Genomic DNA, 23,901 nt, shown 5'->3' on the forward strand with positions numbered 1-23,901 from the left:
CCATATCCAGTATCTCTCTAATAGATACTCTATTTTCCATTCTTCCCTCTGATTGGCCTCACTGATGTGTTATCCAATTTACAGTAACAAACTATAGGAACTATGACCTTTAACGTATTCTCACTCTTTGCATTGCCCAGTGTTCAGTAACTAAAGTTAATTCTCTCCCTCTATAATTAAGATGTGCTTGACTGTGGAAACAGGAGGATGGGTCACCTACTTGACTGCTTACCAGTGAAATATTAGATACCAGATTAGCACAAGAGACCCCTAAAAGTCTCTTCTGTGTCTGAGAGAATTTGGTACTTCTTCTTTAGATAAACATTAATTTAGAACATTTAATAGTACTGAAGAGTATAAAAAATAAGAACAGTAGTCCCCGCTTCTTCCAAGGCCCAATGATACCTCTACCAGAAAGATGGACTTCCTTGTGTGTATGAAAATACCACAAAGCGAGATCACACTACATATGTCGAACTGTAACTTGATGTTTTCTAAAAATATGTGATAGATGTGTCTTGATATCGACACTTCTGGGTCTGTTTCCTTCTTTTTTAATGACTGTGCATATACCATTGCAGAGTTACATTGTGGTTTATTTGATCTTAATGCTCTATTGGTGGACATTTATGTTGTTTCAATTATGAAAAAAACTGAAACAATGAAATGAATGTTAGTACTTCTGCAAGTGTACTAAAAGCAGAATAAGTATATTAAGTTTAATAGATACATCCAAACTATTTTCCGAAAAGATTTATACCAATTTTCCCACCCACCCACTGTGCACAAGGACACTCTTACACCCGCTGTCAGCGACGCGGGGCAGTATGAGCTTTCTAAACCTTCGTGATAAGATTACACAACTTTGCTTAGTCAGAGATTTCTTTAACCCTAGGGCTCTAATTTTTACATAACAATACTGCTTTATCTTCTGATAGAGGTTGCAAGAAATTCTTTTAGAGATTTGGAAAAAGGCCCAAAGAAGAAAATAATCTGTAATAACACCAGGCTGAGATAAGCAGTATTAACATTTTAATGTGAATTTTAAATCCTTCTTTTTAAAATTACATTATGATAATTTTTCATATCATTAAATATTACTGGAAAACATCATTGTAAATGGCTATATAGGCCGGGTGCAGTGGTTCATGCCTGCAATCCCAGCACTTTAGGAGGCCAAGGCAAGTGGATTACCTGATGTCAGGGGTTCAAGACCAGCGGCCAACATGGTGAAACCACGTCTCTACTAAAAATACAAAAATTAGCCAGACATGGTGGTGGATGCCTGTAATCCCAGCTACTCAGGAGGCTGAGGCAGGAGAATCGTTTGAACCCAGGAGGTGTAGGTTGCAGTGAGCCAGATCGTGCCACTGCACACCAGTTTGGGTGACAGAGCAAGACTGTCTCATAAGTAAATAAATAAATAAATGGCATCTGCTAGTATGCTATAAATCTCTGCCTGAGTTTCTGTTTCTTCAATGTAGGTTCCCAGGAGCCAATGAGACGCCAGGTATCCACTGGTATTTTTAAGTCTGTCAGGACTTAAAAAACTCATACATTTGCTGGGCTACAGCTTTTCAGCCACCATGGTTTTTTTTCTTTTTCTCCAGAGCTAATCAACTCCAGAGGTTTTTGTGTTCTTGAACAGCATCTCCTAAATAATTGAAAATCCTCTGAGAGAAGCATGTGAAGAACAGTTTAAAGATCCACCAAAAGGAGAAATTGAGTACATTGTGGTAAGTTAGCAGGAATGGGTATTATAGAGGCATCCTAAGTCATATTTGCAAAGAATACTTAAAGACACAAGGAACATGGCAACAAAATATTAAGTAGAAAGTAAGTTACAAAATTACACATATGATATTCATTCCCCCCATCCTGGTACTGTGCAGTGTAATGAGTGTGCTGTCTGGAGCCAGGCTCATATCCTGGTATCACTGCTTCCTAGCTATGTACATACCTTGGATGACTTATTACTTAACCTGTGTCTCAGTTTTCTCATCTGTAAAATGAGGATAATAATACCATCTACTTTATGGCGTTGTTATGAGTATTAAATGAGTTAATATCTATAAAACCCTTAGATAATACACAGCATGCAGGAAGTTCCATGCTAGATTAGCTATTGTTATTATTGCACATACATGTAAATAAGCACATTCATATGATGAAAAATGACCGCAAAGAAAGATGCCACGATATTTCAGAGTCAGCTTCTAGGTGGTATGATTAGTTATTTTGTGTTGTCTTTTTTTGTAGAGACAAGGTCTTACTATGTTGCCCACTATGTCCTCCCACCTTGGCCTCCCAAAGTGCTGAGACTACAGGAGTGAGATTTTGTGTGGTTTTTATATTGTTGCATTCTCTAAGTTTTATAGTCTACAATGCCAGGTGTTGGTAGAGGATTTTGTTAGACTACTTATTCTCCATCCCTGCTTCTAGAATACTTCTCTTCCTCCATTTATTAAAACAAGCAAGCAAACTCTCAGCCTTTGAGGCTCCTATCATCTGGCCAGATCTTCCACCCATCCTTGAAATTCTCCTCCGTGATACGCCAGACACAGCCACATTCACTGACCACCCTGGCATGCAGTCTGTGGCCTCCTCTTCACCCCAATGCCTCCTGCCCTTCCTGCCATTATCCTGCACGACTTCAGCCTCTAGATGGCCAACTCATCCAATGCCAGGTCCTTTTAGAGTCTTGACAACCATGCCATCCATCATTCCCTCTACTCCACCCCTTCCCACGCATAGGCTCCTACAGTAACACTCAGAATCAATTCACCCCACTCCAGGGTTCTTCCTGCAACATCACTGATTTAGATTTTAGATGGCCCACTCTGAATGGAATCTTTCTGTTGGCTCACCCACTCACACTACAGTAGATGTTGGAGGAATCCTCACCTGCATGTACTATTGCATTTAATCTGCAGAATAGATAAAGTAAGTACTGCCATTTATCATACTTACATTACAGGCAGGCAATGTGAGGCAGGGAGAGGAGGCTCAGTAACTTGCCCATGGTCACAGCTATTGGCGAGAAATGGCTAGAGCCCAGATATGTATACATGTGTGCCTATGTAAAATTCCTGAAGTTGGGAGGCTGAGGTGGGCGGATCACGAGGTCAGGAGATCGAGACCATCCTGGCTAACACAGTGAAACCCTGTCTCTACTGAAAATACAAAAAATTAGCCGGGTGTGGTGGCAGGCGCCTGTAGTCCCAGCTATTCGGGAGGCTGACGCAGGAGAATGGCATGAACCCGGGCGGCGGAGCTTGCAGTGAGCCGAGATTGTGCCACTGCACTCCAGCCTGGGTGACAGAGTGAGACTCTGTCTCAAAAATAAATAAATAAATAAATAAATAAATAAATAAATAAATAAAATTTAAAAAAATTCCTGAAGTTAGAGCTCAGACATATTTATGTCTATATAAACTTTCTGAACATTGGTTTCATTCTCCCCCTTTCTGTCTGAGACAACATTCAAGAATGGAAGTCACCAATGACATTACAATAAGGATAACTCTGAATCCATAGTTGGTTTTTAAAACAAAATGTGGTGCTGTATTAGAAACTGCTTGTTACTATACAAAACCATTTTCTTCTTACTTGGTAATAGAATCATGACTTTACTTGGGCTTGCAACGTGCCCTGTCTCCTAGGAGGGGTCAGTGAACTTGAAGTTGTGTGGCTCTTCCAGACAGCTCCTGAAAGCAGCTGTATTTAGCTCTCAGGTGGCTCCTTTGCTAGCCTTGCCCCCTTCCTTCTTGCTCAGACTATGGATGAGAAGCCAGCAGCTCTGCCAGCACCAGCTGTCTCGGTTCATGAGGAAACCTGAGGATGACAGTCACCTATTAACAAAAGTAGAGCAGAAAGACAGGAGCACCTGGGTCCCTGATCATTGTGGAGCTCTGGAGATCAGACCTCAGACTCAATTTAGGGGAAAGGAAATGAATCTCTTTCCTTTTGTAGTAATATCTGCCTTTTTTTTTTTTTTTTTTTTTTTGAGACAGAGTTTCACTCTTGTTGCCCAGGCTGGAGTGCAGTGGCGTGATCTCAACTCACCACAACCTCTGCCTCCTGGGTTCAAGAGATTCTCCTGCCTCAGTCTCCTGAGTAGCTGGGACTACAGGCATGTGCCACCACGCCCGGCTAATTTTGTATTTTTAGTACAGATGGGGTTTCTCCATGTTGGTCAGGCTGGTCTTGAACTCCCCTGACCAAGTGCTGGGATTACAGGCGTGAGCCACTGCACCAGGCCATCATCTGCATTTCCTATATATGCAAACAAACCTAATCCTAACTGACAGAGGCAGCATAACATACTCATTTACTTATTTGAGGTTTTCTTCCTGTAATTTTACCTTCTGCATTATACAAAGATAGCAAGGTAAACTTGTATTTGCCATCTTTTAAGGTGTTTAAACCACAGAGAAAAAAACTGAGGCTTGGTAACAGCATAAATGCCTTCCTGGTTGTATAGTCACAAAGCCAGAGCTCCTTCCAGAGACTTTGGCCCACTCCTTAGAGGGTAAAGAGACAGGGGAAGAAGCAGTGAGGCAGAGAAGGGAGAGCCCAGGCTGGGCAGAGGTTGCAGGTCTGGGGCTGCCCACCGCCTGGCAGTACCTGCAGGGTTGGTAGGACCCCTGGGGAGGGCAGACAACAGCAGCAAAATCACAGGACGCTTAGGGAGCCAATGATTGGAGATAATGGAGGCTCCCTGGTGCTATAAGAGGTGAGGGGCCTTACAGATACCACACAAACTCCAGCTTCCGGTTTGACCCCGGGTTTAGAACTAAAGGGAGGGCAGAGACCAAATGTTCTCCCTGCTAGGCAGGCTGGGGGGCTAGAGTCAGCTTTGTTTTAATGTAAAGAAATAGATATATCTTATATAACTGAGATTGATACTTGCTATACTATCTTTCAGGAAATCTAGTACTTTATAAATATCATATTGCTTGCAGCATTATGATAGCCTTACATTTGGTTACAGTAAGTCACAAGACTGCAACTGAAAACCAGTAATCTAAGGAACAGCAATCCAAAATCAGTGCCCATGACCCTTGATCAATTGCTGTACAAGGCTGGGACCTTCCTTTAGTGCTGAGGAGCCACCTTACACAGATGTCACTTTGTTCTATCCAGGATCAAAGAGGCATTTCTGCAGTGATCACAGCTCATGTCAAGCACTGTCTTTATAAAAAACGTACTTTATTTGCCCAAACATTTTCAAACTCCCTTACCATATGAAACTTTAATTGCTTTGAAAAGAAAGGCTCTCTTGAATCCTGTAGAATTAAGAAGGCTCATTTCAATGGCATATTAGCTGTCTGAAGATAGGAGTCACTGAGAAACACTGAGTGACTGTGATTCAGCCAAGAAAGCAGCTCCCTGATAACAGGGTAGGGATGAAGGCTCGATGGATGTTTATGACAAAGTGAGGTTTGACGCTTCTGACATCAAAATAAATAATGAGAAACTCAGACAGTTTCTTTCCCTTCTCCCTCTCTTCTATTTTTACTTTCATAACATTCTCTCAGAAGAACAAAGGAAATCTGCCATCTCCCTGTCTCAGTGGAGCATCTACGTTTCTCTTTTGTTAATTTTTAATCATGGAAGTGGCACTTGCCAGGGGGCAAGAGAACATGCCTCAGTCCAGAGATGGACGTGGGCCAGCACCCAGTGGCTGGAGGGTAGCCAAAGCAACGATGAGTGCTACCAGTTGAACCACAGCAGTGATGGAAGACAGCCAGCTGTTGGTAACAGGATCACAGAGTGATGGGTCTGTAATTTGGAAAGAGAGTCCAACTCCTGAATAGGAAAATATTGTGATGTCACTTGAATTAAATAGACCTACAACTAAATTACAGTCAATAAAAATGATATTCGAAAACAACCAACATTTGTGAAGTCTCTTTTCAACGTATGGATTTCTACATTTAAAAAATAATTTCATAAAACATATTTGGTCTGATGGGAAATTTATGGAACTCTAAAATTTGGGCAGTCTGCAACATTTATAGGGCCATATTCTGGCCACGTAAAAAATTCACAAAAGCCCTATTTTGCATATACTATAAATAAGTATTGATTTGAAAGGTACAAAAACACAAAACTGAAGACCTGCTTTGGCCTCAAATTTTAAAAAGACTTTGCTAGGATTATGTTTCTTAATTCTCATAAGAAATGAAGATGGTCCCTTGGAAGTCAGTCCTCACCACTGTGACAATTCATTCATCTGGAATTTCTGGGGATGTGTTGATAAAGAAGTTATCTGAGAGCTAAATTTTATATATTGTGCTGAAACTTTGGCAGTGGAGTTATTTTGTATGGATAATTTGAATTTTTTTTTCTTTGAGGTGGAGTAGCTCTGTTGCCCAGGCTGGAGTGCAGTGGTACAATCTCGGCTCACTGCAACCTCTGCCTCCTGGGTTCAAGCGTTTCTCCTGCCTCCGCCTCCTGAGTAGCTGGGATTACAGGCATGCGCCACCATGCCTGGCTAATTTTTTATATTTTTAGTAGAGACGGGGTTTTGCCATGTTGACCCGGCTGGTCTCAAACTCCTGGCCTCAAGTGATCCGTCTGCCTCAGCCTCCTGGATAATGTTAATTTTAAATAGAAGACCCTAACTATAATTTTACCATTTCTTGATGGCTCAAGGCCATAATTATTACTGCAACCAGTGGCCATGCTGAGCTCTGATACACAGTTATTCTGGGGACTAACCATGTTTGGTGGGCTCTCTGCCTTGGTACAAGGGACACCAAGCTGGTCGGAGTAGCCAAGGCTGCCAAACCTCTCCATATGAATATTCCCAGCTGGGAAGAGGCAGAGACTCAAAGGATCCACCAACCACTTCCAAAGAACAACCTGAGAGGCTTTATGTACAACTCCTTCAGCTCATGAACTACTGCACATCTTAAGAGACCTAAAGGCTTGGTGCAGTGGCTCATTCCTGTAATCCTAGCATTTTGGGAGACTAAGGCAGGAGGATCGTTTGAGCCCAGGAGTTCGAGACCAGCCAGAACAACATAGTGAGACCTCATCTCTTTTCTTTCTTTTATTTCCTTCTTTCCAACATAGTGAGACCCTTTCCCTTCTCCCTCCCCTTCTCCTTCCTTCCCTCCCTCCCTCCCTCCCTCCCTTCGTCCCTTACCTCCCTCCCTTTCTCTTTCTCTTTCTTTCTCTCTTTCTCTTTCTTTGACAGGGTCTGAAGGGCAGTGGTGCAAACATGGCTAACTGGAGCCTCAACCTCCCAGGCCCAAGTGATCCCCCCACCTCAGCCTCCTGAGGGGCTGGGATAACAGGTGTACCACCATGCTTGGCTAATTTTTGTATTTTTTTGTAGAGAAATGTTCTCACCATGTTGCCTAGGCTGGTCTCAAACTCCTGAGCCCAAGCAATCTACCCGTCTCAGCCTCTTAAAGTGCTGGGATTGCAGGTATGAGCCACCATGCCTGGCCAATACCCCATATCTACAAAAGAAAAAAAAAATTGCTGGGTGTGGTGGTGCCTACAGTCTCGGCTACTTGGGAGGCTGAGCCACTGCACTTCAGCCTGGGTAACAGAGTCAGACTGTGTTACAAAAAAAAAAAAAAAAAGAAAGACCAAAGAACAACTTCATCAATTTACAATCAATAAATATTGATTGAGAATAAGCTGTACATATCCTGGGACCTTAGCATATAGTACAATTCAGCTTCTCTATAAATGCTGGTTGAAGGAGGATTTGCATGGGTGTGTCTGACAGAGAGAGAGAGAGAGAAAGGGAGAGAGAGATGGACAAAAAGACAGAGAGACAGACACAAACATGCACAAAACATACCCCTAGAATGTTCAATAAGAGAATGTCAAATTTAATGACAGTGGTATAAAAGATATTAGGGAAAAATATAATTTTTTAAGAAGATATACATTTTCCTAGTCTTCCAATGAAACAGAATTTTGTTTCACACACAAATAAAAAAATCCAACATTTGTTATACTTACCTCCAAAAGAAAAAATATTGAGGAAAAAAGTTATGTTAGGAAGCCTTAAAAATTAGTGTGAAATTAGGAAATAGGGGGTGAAATTCTTAGGAAATAAGAATTAGGGCAGTGAGTGGAGACGGGCCACTGCACTCCAGCCTGGGCGACAGAGCGAGACTCTGCCTCCAAAAAAAAAAATTAGGAAAGTAGAGAAATTGTTTCTCTTTACATCTTTTTCTAGGTCATGTGAAAATTTCTGGAGTAAAAATTTTGTGTCTCCTTTGGTGCTTGCTACAACTTTGGATCATTCTCATATTTAAAAATGTTCCGGCCGGGCAGTGGCTCACGCCCGTAATCCCAGCACTTTGGGAGGCCAAGGCAGGCGGATCGCAAGGTCAGGAATCGAGACCATCCTGGCTAACACAGTGAAACCCCATCTCTACTAAAAATACAAAAAATTATCCGGGCTTGGTGATGGGCGCCTGTAGTCCCAGCTACTTGAGAGGCTGAGCCAGGAGAATGGCATGAACCTCGGAGGCGGAGCTTGCAGTGAGCCGAGATTGCGCCACTGCACTCCAGCCTGGGTGACAGAGTGAGACTCCGTTTCAAAACAAAACAAAACAAAACAAAACAAAACAAAAAGTTCCTCCTTATATATACGGAGATTTAAGTGTCTTTTACTTGTCCTCTTGAAAAAGGACAATTTGTCAGCTTCTTAAAGATACTTATTAAGCTACACATCTGTCAGCTTCTAACCAAGTTCCAGTAACTGGGCTACAATTTTTTCATGTATGTGTGTGAAGTTTTCTTTGTTAGAAAATAAAAAGTGAGACAAGGTCTCAGCCCTCAAAGAGCACGGAGTATAGAGAGGGGAGGGTGGAAGGGATGGTGGATGCATTAACAAATGACTATGATAAATGCAGCAAGCACAATGACAAACACAAGTTCAAGGTTAGGTGGTAGACGAGCAAGTGATCATGGCTTTTTAGCAGTTCTGTGTCAGTTCTCAGGGTCAGCCCTTTGGATCTGAGCACAGGCTTAGGGAGATTCATTCGCCTCAGTATTCTGTGGTCAAGAGACACTTGTATTTGAGGGAAAGGCACAGATGACCTCCCTGGTATCACACAAACATTTATTCCTACCATGCATTTTATGTACCCATTAATTGCTTTCTTTCTGTATTATCTTTCAAGAAAACTACCTTAAAAATAATTATTTACTATGTGAAATGCTACTACTTCCCTGTATTCTTTGTCTGCTTCCTCCACCAAAACTCTAAGTGATTCTCTCCTTCCCTTCAATAATACCAGCATGATTCTCTGACCTAATTTGGCCACTATTCCCCCAGCACCACTGTTTATGGTCTGATTCACAATTCAACATACGGAAGGGTCTGAGATGGGGGAATGCAATGTTACCAAGCTATACTGGACTATCACACATTGTTCGAATGTTCAGTAGAATTCAGAAGATATTGGGAGGACTTGGAGTACAACTGATCCAAGACAGCATTCAAAATAGTTTACTTTTTGATACGCCAAAAGTACATTGCTCTATGAATTTTAGACACCAAGACATAGAAGCATACTGATAATTCAGTGTTTTAAGAATTACAGACTGTCAGGTTGTTTCTATCAGTAGCACCTTTCTAGAATGCAGCTACTTCTCATTCTTTACTTTACATCCTATACATTTATCAGTCTCATAGTACATTTATCAGTCTCATCCTCTACATATTCCAGCCATTGACTGCTGTAGAATTCAAATAAACCACCACTAATAGGTCTTAGATGTCTTTGCCCTTTTTAAACTGGGGAAACCCAAAGATTCATTAATATGCTTTGAGCACTTCAAACTATAAGCATGATAGTAATTGCCCATTAAGGCAAACTGCTCTGAATAATCTTGTTGACTATACAGCAGAGAATTGTTTACAGACCTGAGCAGAAAGTAGAGGCAAAGTTCTGCAGAGCAGTGTCCACCTCCTCCACACTGGAGAAAGCCAGGAGCCGAGGGAGGAGGCCTTCCAGGGACTGTATGAACAGCCTGGCGCTGTGCTGATCCGCCTCCTGGTTCTTCAGCAGTTTTAGAGACAGGGCGGCAGCTCGCAGGGACCGGTGGCCTAGGCAGTCCCGGGGGGTCTGCTCTTCATCGGCTAGAGAACAGTTGTCCGACCCAATGTCTGACACGTCGGACCTGCCCGAGTCCTTTTCTGCTGCCATTGAGTACTGATCACAGGAATCAAATTCTGTCCTAGAAAGGTCTTGGTCATCAACACTAAAATTGCTCTCACTATACCTAGATCCATAGGACCTTGTCCTGCAGTCTACTGACAGGAAGTTAGTTATGTCAGGGTAAGGGACTGTGTGGCTTCTCTGCACGACATCTGGCTGGTCTACTGCCTCTGTTTCCAATACTTTGCTCAGCGTCTCCTTGCCCTCCGGGATGGCTGGCGACTTGAGACTGTTCTTGTGGTTTCCCGAGTGGTCCTCAGGTGTAGTCTGACCCAACTCTCCCTCGAGAGTGGTCTGGCCTGTGTCTGTGGTGACACTGATGCTGATGTCAAGGTTCCTCTCGTTCCCTGACTCCCACGGCGTGTGTTCCGAGGACAGCACTCGCCGCTGCCAGCGGAAGTCAGCCTCATTGATCTCCATGGAATCTCGGCTCCACTCAGCCCCATCCTTCAGCTCCTCAAGGCGCAGAAGCAGCAGTTGCACCTGACCTTCGCTCAAGCCCTTCCCCTGGCTGAGCTCATCCAGGGCACCCAGCAAGGTGCAGACACAGGACACGGCTGCATAGCAAGCTTCGATGCCACCCTTGATGCATGCTTCGGTCATGCCATCCATGATGCTAAACAGTGTTCAAAAGAGAAAACGGAACAAATGCATAAAATATAGAAAATATCTCTGAAAGGAACAAGAGTGTTAGACTGGCTAACAGCATAGTATTCAAAACGGATAGTCTGATTTGCATAAAGCAAAATGGTCCGGGCAATAAATAAAGGAAACAAACATGCTTAGGTGGGAGAGAAAAATCTTCAGATAAAGTGGCCTGCATTGGCCAGGCATGGTGGCTCATGTCTGCAATCCCAGCACTTTGGGAGGCTGAGGCAGGTGGATCACTTTAGGTCAGGAGTTTGAGACCAGCCTGGCTAACAAGATGAAACCACATCTCTACTAAAAATACAAAGAATTAGCCCGGTGTGGTTGGTGTGTGCCTGTAATCCCAGCTACTCGGGAGGCTGAGACAGGAGAATCATTTGAACCTGGAAGGCAGAGGTTGCAGTGAGCCGAGATCCCGCCACCGCACTCCAGCCTGGGCGACAGAGCAAGACTCTGTCAAAAAAAAAAAAGGGGGGGGTCTGCATTGAATCACCCTCCCTCTTGGCTTGCTGGTTTATCTGGGTACAAACAGAAGCTCCCGATGAGCATTTATGACCTTCCCGAACAATCTCACTTTTGTATTATGCTCAGTATTTCAAATAGAAAATAGTGATAATGGTTATATGATAATGTGGACCTTCCTCTATAAAGTAAACATATGATGTAGGTGAATACAACTATTACGAGCCCTATAATATTCAGTTTTCTAGGGGGGCTACATGTGAAGAAATCCTATAGCTACAGTATTGTAAGTCAAAAGTTCTTCTCTAAAAAAATCTCAATGAATAATTATTATACATTTCACTTGGTACATTTGGTTTTAAGTCAATATGAAAATATACAAAGTTCCATGATTATAATAAATTGAGGTACGTCTTCTCATGTAGCTTGTGGGTGAATTATTAGACACATTTCATATAATGTAGAATTTTTTAAAATCTCAGGGATTTGCAAGCAAAGTTAAAAGTCTTCAGAAAAGCAGCCTCAATAAAGACCTAAAAGGATAAATATCATACAGTTTGAGGAGATCCAGATGAGACTTTCTTTTTGAAATTGATCTTTTTCTGGACTCTGATTCAATGGAGCTGGGTCCTGCCAAGTCACAGAGACGCTGTGGGCTCCCGAGTATCTTAAAGAAAAAGGTAAAAGAGTAACAGAAAAGTGAGTATCACAAAAAAGCACAAGGTTTTTAAATTGTGAGATCAAATAAACGTGTACTTTCCCTACTGAGTGATATAGTATAAGGAGAAACGCAACTATTTGGAACTTCCAATCTTAGTAAGACTGATTTAGGTTTTCTTCTTGACATATGGTGTGTATCAGGCTCCTGGCTCCTCAGCTCAGCGCTGGCTTAGACAAAGAAAATTCTCAGAGGGATTGTTGAAAAATCTTTTCTAGCACAGAACTAGAAAACACTTGGATCTCTGTTCTTTAGTAAGATTGGCCTTTAATATAACCTTCCTGGACTCTTTTTGTCTACTTTTGGTAACAGGTCGGCTAGCTTCATAAACTGGGTGGAGAAGTATGCCCTCTTTCTCATCACCGAAAAAGTTCATGGAAGATTGGAATTACCTGCTCCTTGAATGTTTGTATAACTTGTTTCTAAAGCTACATGGGGCCAGAATTTTAATAGGAATCCTTCAACTACTTCCTCCATTTCTTTAAAGATTATAGGACTATTCAGGTCCTCAATTTCTTCTTGAACCAACTTTTCAAAAGTTGCATTATTTCCTAGGGACTTATCCATTTTACCTGGTTTTCAAATTTACTGTTCTAAAGATGTCTTAAATACTCTCTTTTATTTCTTTAATGTGTGTGACATCTATAGTTAGGTATTTTTTCCTTTTTATTTCTGTTCATTTGTACCTGGTTTGAAATTTTTTTATTGCTCTTGAGAAAAGTTTTTCATTTTTCTTGATCTTTTCAGTCCTAACATTTTCTGCTTTTTAAAATCCCCTATATTTCCTTGTCACATTACTTTCTTCTTTCATCCTTATTTTTCCTCCTTTCTACTTTCTTTGAATTTATTCTATTCTTTTTTTTCTAACTAAGCTGGAGAATTAGGACATTAAGGTTTTCTGTTTTTCAATATAAGGAGTTAAAGCTATACATATCTTCCCATTTACTGCTTCTCACAAGTTTTCATATGTAGACTGTTCATAATTGTTCATTTCTAACACATTTTTATATACATACGGTAGAAATCTATAGAAGATGTCAACTTGAGGCTAAATTGATTCAAGGAAAGATGGTTAATGCAGTGTGTCTGCAGCAGACGTCCCATTGTATGTCCATTCATCTTCAAAGTGATTGATACTCCAAGCAAAGCAGGAAAAGGTCCATTACACAGAAGAAGCTGTATTTTAAGTGACTCTCCTCTTTCCCTCTTTCCATATTTTTTCTTACCACAGAAATTGAACATTTCTGCTCTCTGGGAGGAATAGAAATGAAGCTTCCACTTTTTGTTGACATCAAAAAAAAGAGTGACAATGCTGGGGCTAAAGTCTGGCAGGCTCTCTCTTTCCCTCTCTCTCTCTCACCCCCTCTCTACAGGCCTGCAGCCCCGCGGCTGGACCCTCTGAGCCTCAGGATGCTCCATCTCTTGCTGGAAGGATAAGTGCATTTCCAAAAGATGGAGTGGAAAACCTCACTTTCTCCTGGGATTCTACCACAATTTAAAATTCAGCTTCACCGGTAATAAATTAGATATTCACTGTTAATAAATTCACTAATTTTTTTTAAAGATGGAATATCGCTCTGTCACCCAGACTGGAGTACAGCAGCACAATCTCGGCTCACTGCAACCTCTGCCTACTGGGTTCAAGAGATTCTCCCGCCTCAGTCTCCCGAGTAGCTGGGACTACAGGCATGTGCCACCACGCCCGGCTAATTTTTTTGTATTTTTAGTAGAGACGGGGTTTCACCATGTTGGCCAGCCTGATCTTGAACATCTGACCTCAGGTGATCCGCCCATCTTGGCCTCCCAAGATAATCTATTTTAATTCCCACATTAATCCTGTGCTTATTTCTCATTGCTTCAGAATCTGGAGGGAAAGGGATGGATTGATAAGGTTTCTGGAGAACCCTCGACAAATACTAAAAGGAAAGATATTTTAATCTCAGCTTCTTCAGGTGGGAATGAGAGTTGTGGGATCTGTGGCTGGGGTGCCAGAGGTCTGATAAAGACTAGGGAACTTCTAAAGCCGAGCCATGGGAGAGAAAAGGAAGCAAGCTGTACTTTTTCATTACTGTTCATTTTAAGGGGAAATCAGAAACAAAAAAAGGGCTGTGCTTTGAAAACCAAAGATGTCCTGTATGTCCTTGATCAATAGGCACACACTGCATATGGCAGAGTGACAAACTAAAACTAGAACAGGGAAATAACACACCAAGCGTACAAACTCCAAAAGGCTAAACAAACATCCTGGGAACCCAGTGGTTTTCTTTGTGTGCACAAGCCCTGCACATTTTGGTATCTAGGTTACCAACTTTCCCAAATGATTGATTTTGTCGTGTAAAGTGGAGGTGCTGCTTTTTAGAACATCTTGGCCCCAATTAGTCTGCTGGGCTCCTTGGGGCAGCACTGCCTGGACGTGCTACTTGGGTACTACCATCAAATTCTAGCATCACCTCTGCAAAATGACCTTGGGAAGATAGAACATGTATGATGAACAGAAAAACATAACTAACTTCCTTTTGCAGTACAAAGGAAATTATTTAAAACACATTTAGAGACCTACGTATGCTATACGCAAAGTGTGTACTTAGCATCCAGGTACCAAGCGGCTCTACTGTGGGCAGTGACTGCTCTAGTGCCTGTCATTTCTGAGGGGAAAAGAAAGGTTGCCGCTGCTTATAAAATAGCCTCTTTGTAGACATTTTGTCTTCAGGTCCACATGTCAGTCACTCAAAAGTTGCTAAACACTTATTCTGATTGAAGCATTATAGTGTTAAATACTAGGGGAAAACATACAGAAGCAATCTACACAGAAAAGTCTAGTTGAGGAGACAAGAAGCTTGTTCCCCATTCTATTGTGAAACAATCAGTGTGATGGGGCGTATAATCAATTGCTAAATGGCGGGATGGAATTTAAAGAAGAACACGATCAGTGGTCTGAGGAAGCCCAGCCATGAAGGACAAGGATTTTGATAGCAAAGAAGCAGCCATACTTAAAACATCAGGCTTCACCGTCTTAGCCTTACGACTCACAACGTGAAGGACTTTGGGAATCCAGTAAGGCAAAAGGAATAAAACAGGCAGGAGAGGGAGGCCAGCTAGAATTGAACCAACTATTTTCAGCCTCCATATGTTTTTTCTCTTCCTTACAAGAGCAATAAGTACACCACATATTTGTTTAGCACCTGATACTTACAAAGTACTTAGGCAAACTTTAGTGCATTTTGAATTTGCAACCTTTGGAATATTATAACAATGTACCCATGAGAAAACTTTTAAGTTCAGAGTTAAATGATTTACCTATATCACATAGTGAGTGGCAGAAAGAGGATTCGAACCCTGACTTTTTTTTTTCTTTTTATATTATTATACTTTAAGTTCTAGGGTACATGTGCACAACGTGCAGGTTTGTTACATATGTATACTTGTGCCATGTTGGTGTGCTGCACCCATCAACTCATCAGCACCCATCGACTCGTCATTTACATCAGGTATAACTCCCAATGCAATCTCTCCCCCCTCCCCCCTCTCCATAATAGGCCCCAGTGTGTGATGTTCCCCTTCCCGAGTCCAAGTGATCTCATTGTCGAACCCTGACTCTTAAACTCAGGCTCCTGAAATGGGCAGCAGAACCAACACCAAGAAACAGGCTGCTGGGGGTCATCTGCACTGCAATGTGAGAGTCAAGTCCAGTGATAAGAATGATACAGCAAAAGATCATGGGATTAGGGTCAGTGGGTCCAGGGTTTGCACCTTCTTTTTCTTTGGGACTCTGGGCAAACCATTTGACCTCCTCAAGCCTAAGTTTATTTGTGGGAGGGAATTTCCTTTTCCTCTGGCATCACATTTCTATGAGGAGGAACATCCAGTGCAGTAAAATTCTAGGCCTCTCTTCTCTTTTCCTCTCATTTCTTCTAGGTATAGGAAGAGCCCCTGATCAGACTGGTGAATTTAGGATAAGGAGCTGAGCATGCCTTGCTAGCCCCTTTCTCTCCCATCTTCCTGGGGATCTGCTAATCAGAGGAAGCCCATGCTTGCCCCTCCAGGATGCAAGTTGAACAGGTGCAGGGGAGGACCCTGGGGAAGGGCCACTGCTATCTGAGTGGTGAAGAGTGGTCTAGTCTCACCGGCCTCCAAAGTTGTATTATATCTGCCCATCTAGTGAAGATCAGTTCTTAAAGCTGGCCTTTTGATCTCCATTGCCTGAAGCTCTGGTGGGGAAAAGAAGTAACATTCTTAATTGGCTACTCAGGAAAATAATCAGTCGAGGGTCCATGCTGCATTTAAATATTATCATGGGCTCATAGATTTTTCTTAACAGCCATTAAATCTGGGCCACTCCTTAATTTCTAGAAATAGTGGGTCAGAACTTTCCAATAGTCATAACAATAAAATCTCATTAAAACACCAAGAAAGAATTCAAATTTAACTTCTCAGATATTGGTTGGCGGCAATGATTGCTTAAAATAAATTAATCATCAACAAGGGAATTTTGCTACTCTGGTTTTTGCAGGGGTGAGATACCAAAAGGAAATGCAATGTTGCAATTGGACCTTTATGATCAGATTCACAAATACAAAAACACTGATGACTTTTCCTTTTGGTTTGCTGAGAGAAGGCAGAGGAATCTTTGTTTGAAGCACCTTCAAAAATAAGCCTAATTCTGCCTCAAAACTACGAAGCAGCACACTGGGATGGCTACTGCAATCCGGACAACCTTTATGTTCTCGCTGGGGTCGTGACATTTGGGAGAAATGAGGCAAAAGAATGGAACAAAGGATTCCTCTTAGCAGAGACTGGCAAAGCTCTTTTTTTTGGGATAATGTGCCACCTGAGTATAAAATCATTTTGAAATCTAACGTTGGCAAAGGCGAATAAACACATATATCTGCACAAACAGCACCTAAGGTAGAAGAATGAAATCTCAGCATGGGCCTGGTCAGGTGCACATCTAACAGAGTCTTACCAAGCACTAGCTCGATTCTCAAATGGTTTTGCATCACTGAACATCACTGACCCCTCTCACCCAGGTTCGCAATACACGTTCGCACGCACAGACTCTAGACACAGCATTCGTTAGTGGACACCATGAGGCAGCAATGAAGTTCTGGCAAGTGATTGACAAGCCTTTTCTGAGCGTTTCTTGTATGCGAAACTTGTAACCTGTAAACCTTGTAAACCTGGTGGCGATCTCCAGTGCCTCCTCACCTCTTTCATTATTTTGATGGCTTCCACACGGTGCTGGGGTGGGGGGTACAGCAGCACTCGGTGGTAGAGGGACTGCAGCACGGGCTTCATGGAGTCCACGGACCCCACCAGCCGGACCAGCTCGGCTGCAATGTAATAGATAGTCCGAGCCACGGGCCCGCTCAGGGCTGGAGCAGTGCAGGAGCAGCCTGATCCCCGGCCATGATCAGACACTCCCGGAGACGCAGAGTCCGACTCCAGGCTGGTACTGGTGCTGCTGCTGTGAGCAGAGGTGATGGTTTTGTCATGAATTGGATTCCCCAGGATGACGATGAGAGCAGGGCAGAGGTTCTTCCTGGGAAGAGATGGTGAGAAAAGTAAGTTTCCCCACAAGACAAATGATAACATTTACTCTGCGAGTAAACAGATGCTGCAGAAATGACAAGAGTGGGGCTCTTTACTGCTTCTTCTTTTGGCTACATTTTGCCCATTTTCTAAGTCTCTCTAACATTTCTGGGTATTTCAACGATACTTTTACTCATAAATTGAGCTAGCATGAATGAAATAATATATAAAAGAAGCATTAAGAAACCATCATAAGTGAAGAAATGGACTCAAAATGCTAAATGGCTGTTATAAAGTTTCATATTACTATAAATAACAAAATTATTTACCATTTGAGAAGTTAATTGCAAATTCCACACTGACACCTGCCATTTGGCTTCCTTCCTGTCGATAAGCCCGGGGATCCCGAAAACCAGCTGCCTGCCTGCGGGGCCTGTGACTTCTGGGAATCTCTGACTATGATTAAGAGACTGGTATTTGGGTTGAGATGGAGCTAGGGCTAGGAGTAAAGCTCAGTATCTCTTGCTCCCTGCATAAGTTATCTGCTTTTTGAACGAGCTGAAAACACAGAAAAATTTTCTGGTTCTGGTATCTCATGATCCTATGATATAAACCAAAGAGGGCCTTGGAAGCATATTCTGCCATAATCAGCATCGGTTTTTCTGCGGATTTTGGTCTGATGGATGTCAACAAAACAATTTATCTGCTTTATTATTATTATATATTTTTTTGAGACAGAGTCTAGCTTTGTCGCCCAGACTGGAGTGCAGTGGCGCGATCTCAGCTCACCGCAACCTCCACCTCCCAGGTTCAAGTGATTCTCCTGCCTCAGCCTCCCAAGTAGCTGGGATTACAGGCGCCCACCATCACACTCAGCTAATTTTTGTATTTTTAGTAGAGACAGGGTTTCACTGTGTTGGCCTCGAACTCCTGACCTTGTGATCCGCCCACCTAGGTTTCCCAAAGTGCTGGGAGTGTGAGTCACTGCACCTGGCCTATTATTATTATTATTATTATTTTCTGAGAGTCTTACTCTGTCTCCCAGGCTGGAGTGCAGTGGCTTGATCTCCACTCGCTGCAACCTCCACCTCCTGGGTTCAAGCAATTCTCATGCCTCTGCCTTCCAAGAAGCTGGGATTACAGGTGCCCACAACCACCATGCCCAGCTATTTTTATACTTTTAGTAGAGACTTAAGTTTCATCATGTTGCCAAGGCTGGTCTCGAACTCCTGGCCTCAAGCAATCTGCCCGCCTCGGCCTCCCAAAGTGCTGAGATTACAGGTATGAGCAACTGTACCTGGCCACAATTTCCCTGCTTTCTCTCTATGACATTTATGCACAGATGAAACTACTACTGGTGGGTCATGGACTTCATGGAGAGGGACCCAGAGACACAGCCAGCAGAAGCCCTTGGGTTAGTGTCAGCATGGGGGCGTCAGGAGTGGGTACTCACCAGATCAGGTCCGTGAAGCGCCTGTGCAGGTGCATGGAGGAGGAGGAGCTGCTGAGCACAGACAGGACGCACTCCAGGTAGAGAAGCTGCAGCTGCTGGCTGTCACTGTGGAAGAGCAGAACCGACACAAATGCAGACAAAAGACAAGACAAAATTAAAGAGGTAATGTGTGGAAACATGCTTGGAAAAATGGTAGGCGTTACCAAAGTGCTAGTTTTTGGGGGAAGGTTAGCATTATGGGTTGAACTCTGTCTCTCTCCCCAAATTCACAGGTTGGAGTCCTAATCTCCAGCACCTCTGAATGTGACTTTATCTGGAGATAGGTCCTTACAGAGGTGATCAAGTTAGACTCAGTTCACTGGGGGGATGCTAATCCAACATGACTCTGTCCTTAAAGAAATGGAAATTTGGACACAGAGACATTCATTGAGGGAAGACAGTGTGAAGTGACACAGGGAAAAGACAGCCATCTACAAGGTGAGGAGAGAAGCCTGAGGAGATCCTTCTCTCTCCGTTCTCAGGAGGAACCAACCCCACTGAAGCCTTGATCTTGAACTTACAGGCTCCAGAACCGTAATACAATAAATTACTGTTTAAGGTACTCAGTTTATGGCACTTTGTTACAGCAACCTCAGCAAAATAATACAGTTGGGTGAATTTTTTTTTACTAATAAACTTTACTTTTTAGAGCACTTGGAGATTTACAAAAAACTGACCATGAAACAGAGTTACCATATTGAACTATTATTAAACCTTACATTGGTATAGTACATTTGCCACAATTAATTAAAAATTGATATATTAACTAAAGTCCGTAGTTTATGGCAGAAATGCTAATTTTTATATTATCTAAACCTTTCAAGAGACTGTTTACCACATTATCTTTTCATTGGTGAACACTTTATGAACTTGCATTAGACTTTTCTTCCTTATTGAGGAAACGTGATTTTTCTGTGGAGAAATTATTTTGTGTCCAAGTTATTATTATGGGGTTCCTCATAGAGGAACAGAGCCAGATGAAGAAAACAGACAACTTTATGGGGAACACATTCCTAATATCCAGATTAACTTCTCTCCCCAGCCTACCAGAAAGTATTAAAATCCAGGTAGGTGACAAGAGTGACAGATAGGGCTAAGGAAGAATTTAATTTTCAGGGACATGTTTATTGCAAACACATAATAAATCCTTTCTTAGAGAGTTCACTCAGTAATGTGGAATGGGAATACTCAGAAAAAGGAAAAACTTGCTTATAAAAATAATTTTTGGTTGTGTCTCTTTCACCTAATTTAAAATAAATAAATGTCCAAAGGAAGTCAGGAAGTCTAGTGTCTTTGACAGTTCAAATAAGTCCCAGGAGAAGGGGGTGGAAGGAACAGAAATGCTCATGACAGGCCAACTAGAAACTTGAAGAGAGAGGAAGGAAGCAAAGAAAAGTTAACAGTAGACAGTTGCCAGGGCCAGAGGTTACATCCACACAACTGCCAAATTGAGAAAGACCGTGCAATTGTAAGACACAGGATAGTAAGAGGGATGGAGTCCTTTATTTATGTGCCATTAAATAACCCAACATTGATATTATGCCCGAAAGCCTTTTGTGGCCTCTTCACTAAAAATACTGTTTTTATTTTCTTTTAAGGTTTATAGAACTAAACAAAAACAAAGACAAGAGACAGAGATAGTTTGTAGCCCTTTATAGAAAAAGATTCCTGACCCATATTCTAAAATCTCCCTTGTCTAAAGAGAGCTGTATAATGATTAAATAATGTTATTATTCTGTAGAAGGGAAAGTCACTTATATTTGGATATACTCTGTCTACCACACCCTTTGAGAGTAGAAGAAGAAATGGGGAAAGGCTGAGTCTCCACAAAAATTATTCCTATTTGCCAAGAGGAAGGTGATGGATGGAGGAAGAGTAAGAAATCATGAGCCATTCTTGGGCCAGGTAAGGACCTCACATTTCTAGGCTTCTAGTCCTACAAGCTTCCCTACGCTTTTGACCACGACGTAGCTCTTGACATGAAACAGGAGGTTTCTTCACTCTTATGGGACTGGACAGACATATAAGCCAGTAGATAAAGCACGGGTGGGAAGGGCTGTGAACGAATACCTTAACACAAGGTTCTGTGAGACCATATGGCAGGAGTACCTTCTTAGAAAGAATATCCACAGGACATGCTGTCTTAGTAGATTCTCAAGTTCAAGTAGGAGACTGTGGCATGGTGAGGCACAGGAAGAGGTGTCACAAAATGTGGGGGTGGAGGAGGAAGGGATCTGGGCTGAGAGGTTGTGGCTAAAGCACAGTGTGTGAGGATGGATCAGCCTGAGAGGTGGACAGAGGCCCGATCAGGAAGGGTCCTGTAGGCCACGCTAAGATGTCTGGACTTTATTTGGAGGTAAAACAGTGACATGACCAGATCTGTATTTCAGAATGTTCAATTTGTTTGCTTTACGAGGAAGAGAGTGGACAGGACAAATCAGAGGGCCATGGTATCAATTGTAAGCCATATTTAAAAAATCACTTCTGGAAGGATGGCCTTCACTGTAGTCTAGGTTAATCATTCTGACCAATCACTTGACCCGTTATTAAGAAGAAGAATTATTAAATGCTCCAATTCAAAAATTTCTCTTTTTCTTTCAAATTGTCAGTCTAGCATCACAAAACGAAAAAGACTCTCAATTTCTGAAATCATTGGAAATAAGTCCATAGGAAAGCTATGAGTCATTAAGCTATTGGCAAAGTGTGCCACGGTGAATTCTTCAACCCCGAGATTATCAGACTCACTGACAGGGAACGCATTGCCAAGGTAACTGGCCTGAGAGTCTCCTTGGAGACTGAACGCAGCAGCTTTTGCGTGGGTTGCAGCAGTCTGGAAAACAGGTGATCGTGGCCGTGCATGAGTCACACCATTAAAGGAGCTGTTTAAAACGTAAGTACCTTCCACTAGATACACACGCGCACGCACACATTGTGTATGCATATAACAGCCGGCCCTACACAAACAACTAGAATGCACAAGGCAAAAAGTAGCCTAGAAACCAGCCAACTCCTTCAAAACACACAGGGAAAAACCTGTCCACTTAGGAGGGCTGTAAGTCACTTTCCTTGGTCTTTTGTCTGAGCATTTCATGGTTGACAGGCTGAGTATCTGCTGGTTTCGTTCTCTGCTCATCACTGAACTTCTTCCGAGGTGCACGATCTGTGGAGAACAGCGCTCAGGCGTGGACCCACGGGCCGTGAAGGCGAAGCAGCCACATCTCCTGGCAAGGCTACTGGGAGGGCAACCTAGCACGTTTTGTATCTCTGGAGTTCTTAGGGTTTTGTTTTGAACCATTTTGACTTTGCTTCCCTTAGAAATAGATTTGAATTTAGTTAAAGGAGAGAAGAAATTTAGTAATTGTGTAAGGAGAGAAATGGAATTAACACAGACAGTGGGAATGCTTTGGTAGGCCCCATCGATTCCAAGCCTGCGTTGGTATAGGTTTCACTCTAACATTCTGTTCTAGGAGGAGAGGGAAGCAGGGAAAGAGTGATGGGAAACAGGCAGAGAATAAGTATCTTTCTAAGCCCAATTATCCTTCCTGAAATTCTTGGATTTAAAAAGCATCATGTAACTCAACTTGCCTAACATAGGATTCTATTAATACCACATTGCCAAGGCATGCGAGGGAGTGTTCTACATTCCTGAATACATTTTCTGAATCCTCCCAAGAGACCAAGCATATCATGAACACACACCCCTACAGAGCTAAAGCCCTAAGAGGCACTAATTTTGGAAATGGCTGTTGAGGTTAGTAAATACTGATTCTAGTGTAATTTCAGAGGAATAACCTATTCAGAGGGTAGAAGAGGCATCAAGTTTAGCTAATAGAAATAAAGGAATTAAGTTAGCAAAATCAGAAGCAATGGTACACAAGTGAAAACTTAGCAAGGAGAATGAACAGAAGCACCAGAGTGAGAGTAGCCGGGGCACAGGACTATCTTACCAGGTGGACATAAAGTCTTCCCTTACAGCTACGCTAAGCATCCTGTGCCCCCAGCATCTTTAGCAAAAGGCCCCCATCTTAGGGTAATAGAGTCATGATGGCAAATACTGAAATCAAACAAAGCAATCAATTTCTAGAGGCAGAACTATGACCAGGGGAATTGTACTGGAAAATCAAGCAAGACTGAGAATCCTATAAAATCATTAAGCTCTAAAATAACATGCCTAAAGCCATCTTCGATCCAATGTACAATGAGAAATCCTAGAAAAATGTGCACGTGAATTATTTTCTCCATTTAAAACCTATTCTCAAATTCCTGACATCAAGTGATCCGTCTGCCTGGGCCTCCCAAAGTGCCGGGATTACAGGTGTGAGCCACCAAGAGACCAGCCTAGCCAACATGGTGAAACCCCATCTCTACCAAAAATATAAAAAATTATCTGGGTGTGGTGACGCATGTCTGCAGTCCCAGCTACTCAAGAGGCTGAGGCAGGAGAATTGTTTGAACCCGGGATGCAGAAGTTGTAGTGAGCCCAGATCACGCCTCTGCACTCCAGCCTGGGCGACAGGGTAAGACTGTCTCAAAAAAACAAAAACAAAATACCTATTCTTAAGTCATGTGGTTAAGAAATGCTTTGTTTTTCAGTGACTGATTGAAATCTACAACCTTTATTTTCTAATATGTATGTGTGAGCACTTTCAGTGTGTGTTTGTGCAATGCATTTTCCTAACAATCTACAGTCAAATTTCTGATGTACACAGCCCAGTGTTCTTAACTGTATGATGACTAGAATTAGCAGCAACTATTCTAAAAGCAAACAAACCAGTTTAAAGCAAATGTATGTCAAATATTTACTACATGCTAGACACTGCGCAATCAAAAATAATTCTACTTACAGCAGT

At 42.3% G+C, this 23,901-nt stretch overlaps 1 protein-coding gene across 1 annotated transcript in view; it reads right to left on the minus strand.

Annotated features, from left to right (window-relative positions):
* ARFGEF3 (ARFGEF family member 3) overlaps nt 1-23,901 on the minus strand; it is a 190,354-nt gene that overhangs the window by 76,127 nt on the left and 90,326 nt on the right. The window contains exons 9-12 of the mRNA XM_050787319.1: nt 19,013-19,117; nt 17,236-17,569; nt 11,867-11,979; nt 9,908-10,818 (exon numbers count right to left, since the gene is read on the minus strand). Of these exons, the coding sequence (XP_050643276.1) occupies nt 9,908-10,818; nt 11,867-11,979; nt 17,236-17,569; nt 19,013-19,117 (1,463 nt within the window). The remainder of the gene's footprint in view (nt 1-9,907; nt 10,819-11,866; nt 11,980-17,235; nt 17,570-19,012; nt 19,118-23,901) is intronic.

This window comes from Macaca thibetana, chromosome 4, assembly GCF_024542745.1.
Source record: "Macaca thibetana thibetana isolate TM-01 chromosome 4, ASM2454274v1, whole genome shotgun sequence".
NCBI lineage: Eukaryota > Metazoa > Chordata > Mammalia > Primates > Cercopithecidae > Macaca > Macaca thibetana.